Genomic DNA, 12,800 nt, shown 5'->3' with positions numbered 1-12,800 from the left:
ATTTTTAAAGCTTCGACAGAGTTCAGCTTTCTCAGGTTTATGATTGAGAATATGCACATGAATGTTAATGTAAAGACTTTGTTTGGCTCCTCAAATTAATTTTATCTGACTGTAATCACATTTAAATCTGTACATAATGTAATGCAAATGAATAAAATTGAACATGGAATATTTACAGTATGGGTAAAACACTTTAACTGAGAGGGAACTGTTAGACTTAATAATCATCAAAGCTCCCATCAAACTCAACAAATATTTACATCCCTGCTGTTTTTTGCACCGGTTTTCCCCTATTTTTTGTAAATAGTGCATTGCATTGTACATTGATTTAATTATCCTACTCAGTTCCATATCTCTTTGAATCCAGGCATGCTGTTTCTAATTACTGTGCAGTATTTCTTTTTGCTGTAAATTTGCCATTATTGTGCAGTTTCTTATTTTTTGTTCAGGTTTTTTTTTTTTATCTCTGTGTGAATCAGTATGCTTCAACTTGTTTGTCACTGTACTGTTGAGACATCTGCATTTGCGACTGAGGGGCAATAAAGGGTATTACTAATATATCCTGTTCTATCCCCAACTGGCAAGATGTTAATGTCGATTTAATACACTGCATAATCAGCTTTGATGGGAGATATGTATGCAGTACGTAAAAATTTGACACAGCGGGTAGCTGCCCAAGCTGCAATGTTTAAGCCGTGACCAGTGGTCCAGTTTTATTTAAATCCTTTTGATTAACAGCTCAGATGGTTACTCTCCCAATTAGGCTGCAAATAATCAGCTTTATTCTACACAAAGTTCTGACAAAACCAGAATCTTGTGAAGTCCGGGGTGGGAGTTACTTGGTTTAATCCATCTCTCTTTGTCTGTTCATTTGTTTCTTTCGCTGCGGCCAGCCCAGCATGGAAGGCCAGGCGACATGCTGCAGCCAGAGCTTTATAAAAGAGCATCCCAGCACTGACAAAGAGAAATGGACTGCAGCTGGAAAGTTTGTTTGCAAAAAACAATAAAAGGAGACAGAAAATAACTAAAAGTGAAAAGTAAGCTACAAATTGCCTTTTCCACACAAACAAGTATACATGCACTGATTGCCATCAGCTGGTGACAAGGATCAGATGATTTCCAGCTTGATTGGACCATACAGGTGAAGGCAGATCTTTTTCAGATTAGTGACTGCACCTTTTCTAAATACTACCAAATTACACTGACATCACTCTTTTGTGTGGATGTTAATGATAGAAAAAGACTCAAAGCCAGCCATTTTTAACATCAGTGAGGTGCTCAGCGAGGTTTGTGTTCATCGTTCATTTATGCTGCAAGAGAGCAAGAGAAGCAAGGCTTAGAGTGCATAAGACTGAACGGAGTGGAGAAATCTTTCTCTGTTTTATACTTTTGTGCTTTTAAAATATGCTCATTTAGGAAATGTTGGCAACCTTCTGAAAATATCAGTTAGTGTAAGAATAGATATCCTGAGAATAAGCACAACGAGGCTGCTGTTTTAGTAACGCCCAACCCGTTAATTGTCAAAGACACTAACTTAAGTTTAACTGTTTTAACAATTTTATCAGTGATTGAACATAGACTTAGGCTGAGTTTGCTTCCGCTATATATATGGTGAAAGACTAGAAAAAATATAGTGCATTCTGCTTTTATTTTGTCTTATAATATAGTGTTAAAAGAGCAATCAACATTTTCAGAAAAACTGAGTGAACGTCCAGTTATCTCCAATTTAAGCCTGTTGTGGTAAACTAATGAACTAATGTAACCTAAACAAAAATCTAACATCATGAATTGGAAACAATATTCTGAACAATGCATTTCTAGTTTTCATCAATAAATGTCTAATGCTCTATTAAATCATATTAATCAGATATGATTGACAAATTCATAACATGACTGAGAAGAAAGGGAATAATGCAAATAACCCACAATCAATTCAGTGGTGTAAATAATAGATCCTGAACCAAAAGTTACCCTCGCTCTTAACTGACTGCCTATACGGGTTACAATAGGTCTGCAGACGCATGCTGGCCTGCGCTTTCTAGCCGCACACCTTTATCGGAGTATAAGGACCTAATTCCAAGGACATCAAGGCACAGATGCTCATGCAATTCACACAAACTGTACTCTGTGGACTGTAGCCAAGGCAACGGCAGATCACTGACAAACTGCTTATTGGTTTAATGGAGTGACTGTTGGCCGCTGTGTCAAAGAGCATCTCTATGTGTTTGTGTGTGTGAGGGAGATTTCTCACTGGGCGCTAATGAAAGGAATTCATCATTCTGGCCGCTCCGTCTTTATCGCTGATACTGATGACCTCAGATTCACACACACACACACACACACACACACACACACACACACACACACACACACACACCTACTAATTGGTGCCGTCATAAAGCATGTGTGGTCGTGGTTTCGGATCGACTACATGGGGGGTAGGAGATGCCATATTAAAACATTCCTCTAGTTTCTGCAGACTTCAAATCATAAAAAAAGAAAACTGACAAACACACATCCAATGTCTCTAAACTGTGTGTCACCTGCTCACATAAAGACAAGCTAATCTCCTCATTGAGCATTTGACAAACCAATTGTTTTCCTGGGGGTTGGTAGTTGGCTTAAGGGACTAATTACTACACTCGCTGCAGGTAACAATGATCTGTTCCTGAACCTCATGTTTAATCTCTACTTAGTTTCTTGTGGTCTCCTTTTAAACACATTCTCCCTTTTTTGATGGTGAATATTTTAATCTTTCTATTTAAAAAAAAGAGCTTGGAGAAATTATACATTACATAAAAATAAATGCTAAAAATTAGTTTTTAATTAAATAAGAGAAATGTGCAACCATTATTGGACAAGGTTAGTTCAACCAGCTTCAGGCAATATTTCCATATCATGTATCAACATTATTTCAAAATCAGACAGCAATTTTTTCAATATATATATAATATTTACTATCACCTTGTTTTAGCATTAAATCAGCCACTTACCTTTCAAAATAGTAATAGACTTCCATAATAAAACTTAATAAGAAAAAAAGGATGAGGTTCCATTTAGAGAAGACATCATGTGAAAACCAGGTGTTCACTTACAGTGTATAAAAAGAAACAACCTTTTTTTCCTCACTATCCGACATTAAATAATAGTATATTTCATTTATAATGGTTATGTTTGATCATCTCAGTATGTCACACACGTAAGATGTGTGTTTGAGATGCATCAGAACAAATTGAAATGTGTGTCTACATTTACTTCAAATGTTGTAGATTAACCTACCCTATCAGAAGCTTATAAAGACACTCCTACAGGCAGATCAATTTTAGTGCAAGTAAAATCTGAGTTTGAAGAATGGAATAATCCAGGATCTAAAAAACAAACCTCATTATGGTGCAATCACACCGCATGCTCAGCGACCAGGGCAAGTGATTTACATGTTATCGCTATGTAGGTGCGAAGCAAAGCGATGCGAAGCAAAGCGATGCAAAGCAAAGTGATGCGATGCAAAGTGATTCAAAGCGATGTCAAGTAATGAGAACCGATGCGAAGTGATACGCAGCGATGTAATGTGAAGCGATTCGAAGCGAAGCGATGCAAAGTTAAGCAATGCAAAGTTAGGCGATGCAAAGCTAAACGATGCGAAGCTAAGAGATGCGAAGCTAAGAGATGCGAAGCTAAGCGATGCGAAGCTAAGCGATGCGAAGCTAAGCGATGCGAAGCTAAGCGATGCGAAGCTAAGCGATGCGAAGCTAAGCGATGCGAAGCGATACGAAGCGATGCAAAGCGATGCGAAGCGATGCGAAGTGAAGCGAAGCGATGCGATGCGAAGCGATGCGAAGCGATGCGAAGCGATGCGAAGTGAAGCGTAGCAAAGCGATACGAAGCGAAGCGATACGAAGCGAAGCGATACAAAGCGAAGCGATACGAAGCGAAGTGAAGCGAAGCGATACGAAGCGAAGCGATACGAAGCGAAGCGATACGAAGCGAAGCGATACGAAGCGATGCGATGCGAAGCGATGCAAAGCGATGTGAAGCGAAGGGATGCGAAGTGATGGGATGTGATGCAAAGCGATGGTATGCGAAGCAGTGTGATGCAAAGCGATGTGATGTGAAGCAAAGCGATGAGGAGCAAACCGATGCAAAGCAAACAGAAGCAAAGCAATGTGAAGCAATGTGATGCGAAGGAAAGCAAAGCGATGCGATATGAAGCAATCCCATGTGAAACGATGAAATGTGAAGGACGTGTTTCTAGCTATGCAAGCAGTATCATTAGGGTGAATAGTGTGACGCAAAACCCATGATAGACACGAAGCGATATTCCCTGGAGTTCAAAAATCTGAAGTTTTCTGTGGATTTGTGTTGCATCAACCAATCAGGGACTGGATGTTCTTATAATGTAAGGTGAAGGAGCACAGCCGAGACGAAGCTTTTTTCAATCAAAATGGAAGATACAAAAATAATGTTGACATAGCATGAAGTAAGGAATGCTCTTTAGAGGTTTGTGGGTGGCTTTGAAAAAAGCTGTTTCAATTCAGCCTTTAGAAGGACTGTAAAATCATTCATCATTTGTCCTCCTCTTGTAGCTCCAAAGCTGGTCCCGGGACCAGCTGTCTCTCTCTCTACCCGGCCTCTTGAACTACACTAGCGCTGTCCTCCCTAAGCTCCAGAGCGCCTCCTCGCCTTACCTCTGTTGTATGAGTGATCTGTCCCCAAAGTGGGATAACTTTTTTGAATCATGGAAAGACGGAAGTACCGCAGGAAGTGACTGTGATCCAGCCATAGCTCCTGAATTCCATGAACTGGGATCTCTCGCATCTCTGGGGATTTGGTGGACCCAAGGACGCCAACGCCTTTTGGCTTTTCACATTAAATACAGCACAGTGTGTGTCTCTGTAAACACCCGGATAGAAGCTCCTCCTATATGATGACGTGGTGAAGAGAGTGGAGCGTTGTCCCAGTTGGCAACGTGAATAGCTGGCGAAATGTCAAGCATCCAACAGCACGTGAATGAGGCGAAAAATTGGCTGGAATATCATTTGGTGTGAAAGCACCATTATTCTGACATTTGGAAAATAAATAGACAATAGATGTCAGAAAGTGAGGAGAAGAGGGTTACATACCTTTTTTATACAATGAAGTAATTACGTCCTTTAGACATAATGATGTATTATCTCAAATAAAAAAGGATCTCTAGTTTTAGGGATGTTCTTGTTATGAGGTTAATAGAGACTGAAATGACTTACCTTTACTGAGTCTCTGTCTGAGGAGGTAAAATGCAAGAGAGAGAAAGAGAAAAAGAAAACACCCTTAATTCAAGACTGAAATAAAAGCAAAGATCCATTTACAACAACCCTATATCTGCAATAAATAAAAGACATATATACAGCACCCCGCCCAACTGTTGACTCACTCGAGTGAAGATCTGTAAATAACCTCAAATAAATTCCTCTTTTATTGCAGGAGCATGATTTCACACTGAAACTTCTGCTGATCTGTAACAGTAAAGTTCGAACAACTTTTTTTTTTTACTTCCCTTACTATCTTCTTTACTGCATGATATTGCAAAGTGAACTTGGGTACTCCTCCAACCTTTTTTGTCACAGTTACAGTTTTTTAACTGTGGATATTGGCAAGTTTAGGTAAATTGATGTTCTTAAATAGCTATTACCAGCATGCGCTAATCTGCCTGATATTAACACACCTGTCTTGTGCTTCCAATTTTAACTGCTACAAGAAATAGACCTTAGTCCTGCAACATCTTTATACCCCAGGCAATTGTCTCTGTGAGAATGTTTTTTTAGTTAAAGTTTTGTTCTACTACCTCCTAAGGGACATTTCTTGTTAACATTTATTCAAAGAAAGAGAACATTTAAACTTTGTCTGTTGGCCATAGATGCTCAGTTTGAATGCATGGTGTCCTTGGCTCTCCTTCAAATACGTTTGTTTCTTGGACAATGTTTATCTATAAACAAAGTTAAAAGGAATTTTAAATTAATCCTCAAATCAATCAACGAGTGGATTATTTACAAGTTTTAAGTAGTTGTCCAGCTTTGCAAAGCTACACGTTGTGAGACCACAAAAGAAACAGAAAGCCATGGACTAATATTTCAAAGTCCCCTCCCTCTCTCTGGCTGATTTAAAACACAGTAAAGTATAAATTGAATAAACTTTGGTTGCATTTATTTATTTATTTGGAATTGTAGGGGTTCAAATAAGTATGGCACACTAGATTTTGTTAATGTGGGATTGTTTTCTACACTGGACTTCAAATATAGGATGGACTTTTCAAAATGTAACAGTAAAACTTTTATGTATTTCAAGGCTATTTTAAGGTGTTTAGTGGTTTAGATGTGGATGCATTTTAAGAGCATTATATAAATATGTTGAAAGGAAATATCATGGGTGTATTGTGCACAGCTAAAAGTAACCTTTTTTCAACTTGCAGAGTTTTTTGGGACTTTGTAATGATTTAAAGGGAAACAATGGACTCAAGACTCCTTAGAACTCAGGAGATGTTAATAAAAAAGACACAAAGCATGACGATGGCTTATCTAGTTTGACCAGAAGCTGTGCAGAAGAAATTAAATATATGTCAGCTACAACAAGAGTAGCAACTTAAAGCAGACTCTACAAGGAAATACTGTTAAAAAAATCAGACTGAAAAAGCTTAGAGCATGACAGCACATTAGAACATGCCATTTAATAAAAATTACAGAAATGAGCAATTATAGTTGATTTTTAAATTAAAATTACTCTAAACTCAGCAATCATTTTACAATAAACGCAGGCCTGCCAGATTTTTAAAAGAATGTGGGCCTCAAAGTGATCATGTGACATTAATCTTACTAATATTAAGTTTACAGAATATGCAGTGAACTTTAGTGTGTATATATACCCTAACGTTCACTCAGCTGCAAGTTAAGTTGCTATTTTAACTTTAATCAAAACAGATCTACTCAGCAGACCTACTCAGAATTACTCATCGTTGGACCCACACAGTGACAGACTTACCTCTTGTGTGTTCACTGTTGTTCTCGCTGTGTTTTCTCTCATCTTTGAGTGGCAGCTGGTGACTAAGTGCTGATGAAAGAGCCAACAGGCTGGCAGTACTGGCACCGGGGGGCAGAGGGGGCTGCAGACCTGCTGGATGGGGGGTGAGCGGGACTGGAATGGCATGGCCATGGGAGAGATGCTGAGCCTGGAGCTGCTGCTGCTGATCCACATAGGGGCACACAAATTACAGTTTGGATGTGGGTATGAAAATGCATAAAAGTGGCAGAATGTGATGCCTGCAGCACTTAAACTTTAGCTTGACCTGTGTTGCATAAAAGTAGGATTGCTTTATTTCGTCGAAAGGTAGGACAAAGCTCAACTAAACCCTGAAAGTACAGTAAATGCACAAGCTTATTTTGACCAGTAAGTCACTTTAAGTTAACCTTGCCTGAAAGCTGAACTCTCTCTGTATTTGTGCATTCACAAACACACGAGAATCCATCTTGTCCCCCTCCCACCTGAACCGTCTTGACCAAAACGGTTTGGGCCAATCACGTTGCAGTATTACGCTTTAAGGCAGAACATACAGCTATAACGAAAGCAAGTACTGCCGAGCCCAGATCTGAACCAAAACTAACATGGCCATGTTAGTTTTGCTATCACATCTGTTATCTGCTATCACATCTGTTTCGTCAGAATCCACAGTTTCTTCTTTGAAAGAAGAACAGCAAGAAGTGCCTTAACCAGCGTAGCTTGTTTTGGTTTCTCATGGTGCCTGCTGCTTACATTTTCATATGTTGCCGTGATTGGCTAAAACCAACATTTGGTAGGCCGGCACTAGATGTCGCTTCGCCCAGTCAGCTAGGGAAAGTTCTGCTGAATGTCCCTCCTTTCCCTGAATGGATTCAATGGGAGCAGACCCACAATGCGCAGGACGGAGCGTTCTACACGTTATCGATCTGGCTGGCCAGGTTAACATTAAATGCCATATAGAGTGGAAGAAATTATGTTTTGAAAATTTAGAAAATTCTTATAATTGAACCCAACCCTGTGTCCTGTTTTCATTGTATCTGACTAGAACATGCCATTTGCATGTTTTTCACCACTATCCAGCTCTCTATGTTGTTCTTTACATTGTTTTTTACCTTCTCACTAGCATTGAAGCAGTGGCAGAATTTTTTATGCGTTTTTCTCTGTTTGTGTGCATGCGTGCGTGCGTGTATTAAACTCACTCCTATGATGGCGTTGAGTTCAGCCATGGTGACCTGTTTGGCTCTTTCCACTGCCTGCACCACCTGCTGCTGATGCTGATGGAAAGAAAGAAGGTATCAGTGAGAAATTCAGAGAAGAAAGTCCCTGACATAGAGAGAGAACGATCTGTTAAAATCAGATATTTGAATTGAAAAAAAATTGAGTAAGAAACTGAGGACAATAACTTTAATTTACACCTAATTATAATATTAACGTACTGTCCCTGCCACTTTAAATTAGGTTATTATTTACAAACTAAGCATTAAGCTGTTTCAAAAGACTTAAACTAACAAATGAAACCACTGAGTCCACAGGAAATAATTTAATAGGGTAATAAATTTTATGAGAAATGAGGGTCATTTGCTAATAGAGTTGCTAAGCAATCTCCCTTTATTTTACAACTACATGAATACCTATAAAATGAAATGATGACCACTTGAAAGAATCCACGTTTATGTTTCTTTGCCACTGGCGTCACAGCAACTACCGCTGCAATACAGTTTTTTGGAATAAACAACTAGAAAATTGCACTTAAAATAAAAATATTCCAGGGCACTTAAGAGAAATCTGCTTATTAAATAAATACTTTAGGATTTTTTAAATGAAGTTCCATCAAAATGTTATAAGCAGTTAATATCTTACCTTTCCAGTCAGAGTAACTGTCTGAAATAAAAGTAAAGTGGTTTAAATATCAATAAAATTGCATTCACTTGAACCATTATAAGATTTTTGTCTTTTTACCACTGAATTGTTTGTATTTCTGGCCCCTCTACAGTTTTTATTTTCTAAATATTTTTAGATGGTATCCCCATATAAGGTTTTTTGTTGCTTTTTATCAAAAAATAATGTATCTTTTAAAAAAACAAAAACAAATGTAAGACTTATTAGGCACTGCAGCCACAGCTACACATGATTTGTATCTGTTTCAAAGATAATTTAACGTACTAATATCTGAATAATATGTCTAGTCTAAACATAGGCAAACATATTGACTGCCTAAAAATATTATTGCCTCAAAATCCCACTGTTTGTAAGGTTTAAAACCTTTTAACGAGATGCCAGAGAAGGTGCCATAGTGTCTGGAGTTTTTCTGGCTGGACGAACCAGAGACTAACACACTCTCCATCTTGTTATTTATGCTCCTGCTCACTGCTGGTCAGCTGACTGAAAGAAGGATACTTTACTTTTTTGTCCTCACTTACAGGAATGGCAAATTAGGTCAGTAGGTTCTCAGGTAATATGTGTTCTCTCTGGGTACTCTGGCTTCTCCCCACAGTCCAAAAACACGAGGGTTGAATTGATCTCCCCAAATTGCCCTTAGGTGTGTGGTTGTCATTCAGCCTGTCCAGGGTGTACCCAATGAGGCTGGAGATAGGCACTGTGACCCTGCTCGGATAAGCGGGTGGATGGATGAATAGAAGACTGTGACAAACTAAAAGTAACCAATTACAGGCTCTACCCAAGTAGACAGTCCAACTAATAACCAGTTAATGTCAGTTTGTTGTACTTGTCACGCTATAAAGAAGGTATGACATTGTGTGAAAAAAGAACTTGGAAAAATGCTATTAAACTTAACAGGTGTGTTTGCTTAAGTCTATATGTGAGAATTGAAATAAGACCACAGGTTAGAGATAACATTGTGACAAAATGGCATAATCCTTGTTATATCAGCAGCAACAGGTATAAATGATTGTTTAACACTTTGATGTAAACACTATTTTTTTTATTAAAATTGATCTTACAATGAGAATATTAACCCTTGGTGTGAGGTATAGACCACTATGTTTACATAGATGTCAAGGACTTGAGAGTATTACGCAATGCTTGAAAATCATGTTTCACCTTTTTCATGTTTCATGTTTCATCATTAAAGAACAATACTTATTTTAAATTGTATTCTATAAGACAGTTTAACCAGATCTTTTGTGTCCTTGTCCTTTCTTTTGTTGTTGGTTTATATTTAGGTTGCTATTACATCTCAAACATCTCAAAACCAAATAGTTTCCACATTTCCATCACACAGGAACAGACATGTTTGTGGAGAGAAAGAGACAACTGGAGAGAAGGAGACAGCAAAAAGTACAAAGTCATAGAAAGGGTACAGGGAGAAGAAGACAGATGCAGACAGTGAGAAAGAGCAGGAAAGATTCATCCAGGAGCGCAGAACATCAAAGTAAAGCAGAGATGAAAGAGCTTATCAGGTGTGGAAATGAACCTGACCATCGAGTTCACCTACACGTCGGCTCTCTGAGTCTAACCCACCAGAACGTGACACGCACACAAGAGAAGATCCAAAACTCCGATAAATACTTTCAAATAGCTTTTATGTCCCTCCTGTCGCTACTTCTAATAACTGCAAACGTGAAATGAACATTATTAACAAAACTCCTATAAACAACAACAGTCCTTGTCATCTTAACTCATATAAACCTTGGATATTGATAGAACATTTCTTGAAACAGAACAACACATACATTGTTCACTATTCAAGTATTCATACCACCTATTTTCCACATGTTGTCATGTTGCAACTACAAACATCGACGTGGAATTAGATGTGGCAGACACAGAGTAAGGTGTGATTGTGAAGTGGAAGCAAAATGATCCACTGTTTTCAAAGTGTTTTACAAATGAAAAGTGTGGTTCTGCATACTGTATCTATTCTGCGCCTCTCTTGAGTGAACGCATTGCGGAAACACTTTTTTTCCCTGCAATTAAAGCTGAAGCTATAAACTGGACTTCTTATGCATTTCTTTCAACAACGGCTTTGTTCTTGTTAGTATTCCATAAAGGCCACTTGTCCTGTCAACAGATTATCCCACCAAGGTGCAGGTTTCTGCAGCTTCTCTAGAGTTCCCACTGGCAGCGCTCCTTCCCAGACATTTAAGTCTGGGTATGCAGCCATGACTGTAGGTTTGCAGTTGCTTAATATGTTATCTATAGAATAGGTGACATCTGAAGGAAGGAGACTGTATTGTAATTCAGCTAGGAGCATCAGATTAAATGCAGCTTAATACAAATGCATACTGCACTTTGTTGGTTTATGGATTTCTATTGGTGTGTTATATAGAAATACATTGATGGCTGTAACATGACAAAATGTGGGGGTATGAATAATATTGCAAGGCACTATAGGCTTAATTTTTCCAGATTAGGAGTCAGCAAACTCATCCAGTGCAATATCCACCAACATGGCCTTTAATTTAAATTTTGATCGAAGGGTCTGCCAAATTATGTTGTATAATGAGGATGTTTAAACGGTGGGATACGTCTTGCGTCTAAGGAATAATAAACAGCAGATCCTGCCCACATAAGAAGGGTGCATTGAGCGGTGAGAAATGAAGTGCAGAGACGTGCCGAGTAGAACTGTACTGACCCATGTTTAGGAGGAATGCTATTTGTAACAACACAGCTGACGTTTTTTTTTTAGTACACTGGGGAACGACGTCCAAAAAAAAAAAAAAAGTGGCAGGCAGGAAAATAAAAAACAGACGACAACAAGGCTGATCTTATTTGCTGCACAATAACAATAATATGCAGTGGTATTGTGGTGCATTTCATATGCACACAGTCACCAAGGCTGTGCACCGACACAGAGCAGCTTCCTCTCCCTGCCTCCCCTCTCAGCGGGCCTCAGGGCTGTGTAGCAGCACCACAGTCTAATGCCATTATTCCTAATCCATCCTAAACCCTCCTAATCCATGGCTAATCTGGAGGAGAGCTTTTGGAGTCTAAACTGACTCGTTCCTGCTGTTCCCACCCCTCAACACACACACACACACACAGACACACACACACACACACACACAGTTTGTTACTTCCTTAGAGGGCGGATTTATCACTGAAACACACATGCACACATCTTAATATTGGATAATAAACACACTGTATAACGCACACGTTTCACACCCACCACTGTACATGCACACAAATGAAATGTATTTCAACAGAAATAAAGTATTTTCTTTCACACACACACACTTCACTGCTGGCTCCTGCATATGTTAGTGGGAGACATTTGATAAGTTCACAGTATATCTGCCTATCCTGAGCAGGGAGGATTAGCCCAGGATAATCTGCGTGTTTGTTTGTGCATTTATGTGTGTGTCTGTATATTTTTCTCTTTTTGCCTCAGAATCCTCCGCACAATTTTCCCCCCCGTCGTCTTTTCTCCCTCCCATTCTTTCTCTCACCCACCTCTTCCTTAACTCCCAGTGACAGGCATTTTGGACTCTTACCTCTTGGGAGAGGAAAGGGATGACTTGGGCACAGATTGCGTTCAGGCGCTTGACGATCTCCGCCTGTAAGACAGAGGGGTGGGAACACGATCATCATCAAATTCACCGGCAGACCAGAAGGCAGCCTCCTCAGTTAAAGTTCAACTGATGACGTCGCTGAGGTTTATGATTAGAAAACCCACATTGCCGTGTTATATACATCTGAAACGTCACGCTGAACATCCCAATCTAACACTACTAACGGCGAATGGTATTTTGAAGTCTGAGTTGATTTAAAAAAGATGTCAAGTAAAAGATGAAACACAACAACATAGCATT

The 12,800-nt window shown here is 39.0% G+C and overlaps 1 protein-coding gene across 5 annotated transcripts in view; it reads right to left on the bottom strand.

Annotated features, from left to right (window-relative positions):
* Positions 1–12,800, bottom strand: part of LOC105928411 (transducin-like enhancer protein 4) — a 59,516-nt gene that overhangs the window by 22,011 nt on the left and 24,705 nt on the right. For 2 of the 5 annotated variants that reach the window (XM_036144022.1, XM_036144024.1), the window contains exons 5-9: positions 12,483–12,545; positions 8,887–8,907; positions 8,226–8,300; positions 7,012–7,213; positions 5,244–5,260 (exon numbers count right to left, since the gene is read on the bottom strand). In XM_036144022.1, coding sequence (XP_035999915.1) covers positions 5,244–5,260; positions 7,012–7,213; positions 8,226–8,300; positions 8,887–8,907; positions 12,483–12,545 — 378 coding nt within the window. The remainder of the gene's footprint in view (positions 1–5,243; positions 5,261–7,011; positions 7,214–8,225; positions 8,301–8,886; positions 8,908–12,482; positions 12,546–12,800) is intronic. The other 3 variants (XM_036144023.1, XM_021318094.2, XM_021318095.2) reach the window with 3 other exon arrangements.

This window comes from Fundulus heteroclitus, chromosome 12 (assembly GCF_011125445.2).
Source record: "Fundulus heteroclitus isolate FHET01 chromosome 12, MU-UCD_Fhet_4.1, whole genome shotgun sequence".
Taxonomy (NCBI): Eukaryota; Metazoa; Chordata; class Actinopteri; order Cyprinodontiformes; family Fundulidae; genus Fundulus; species Fundulus heteroclitus.
This window is presented reverse-complemented; position numbering and strand designations above follow the sequence as displayed.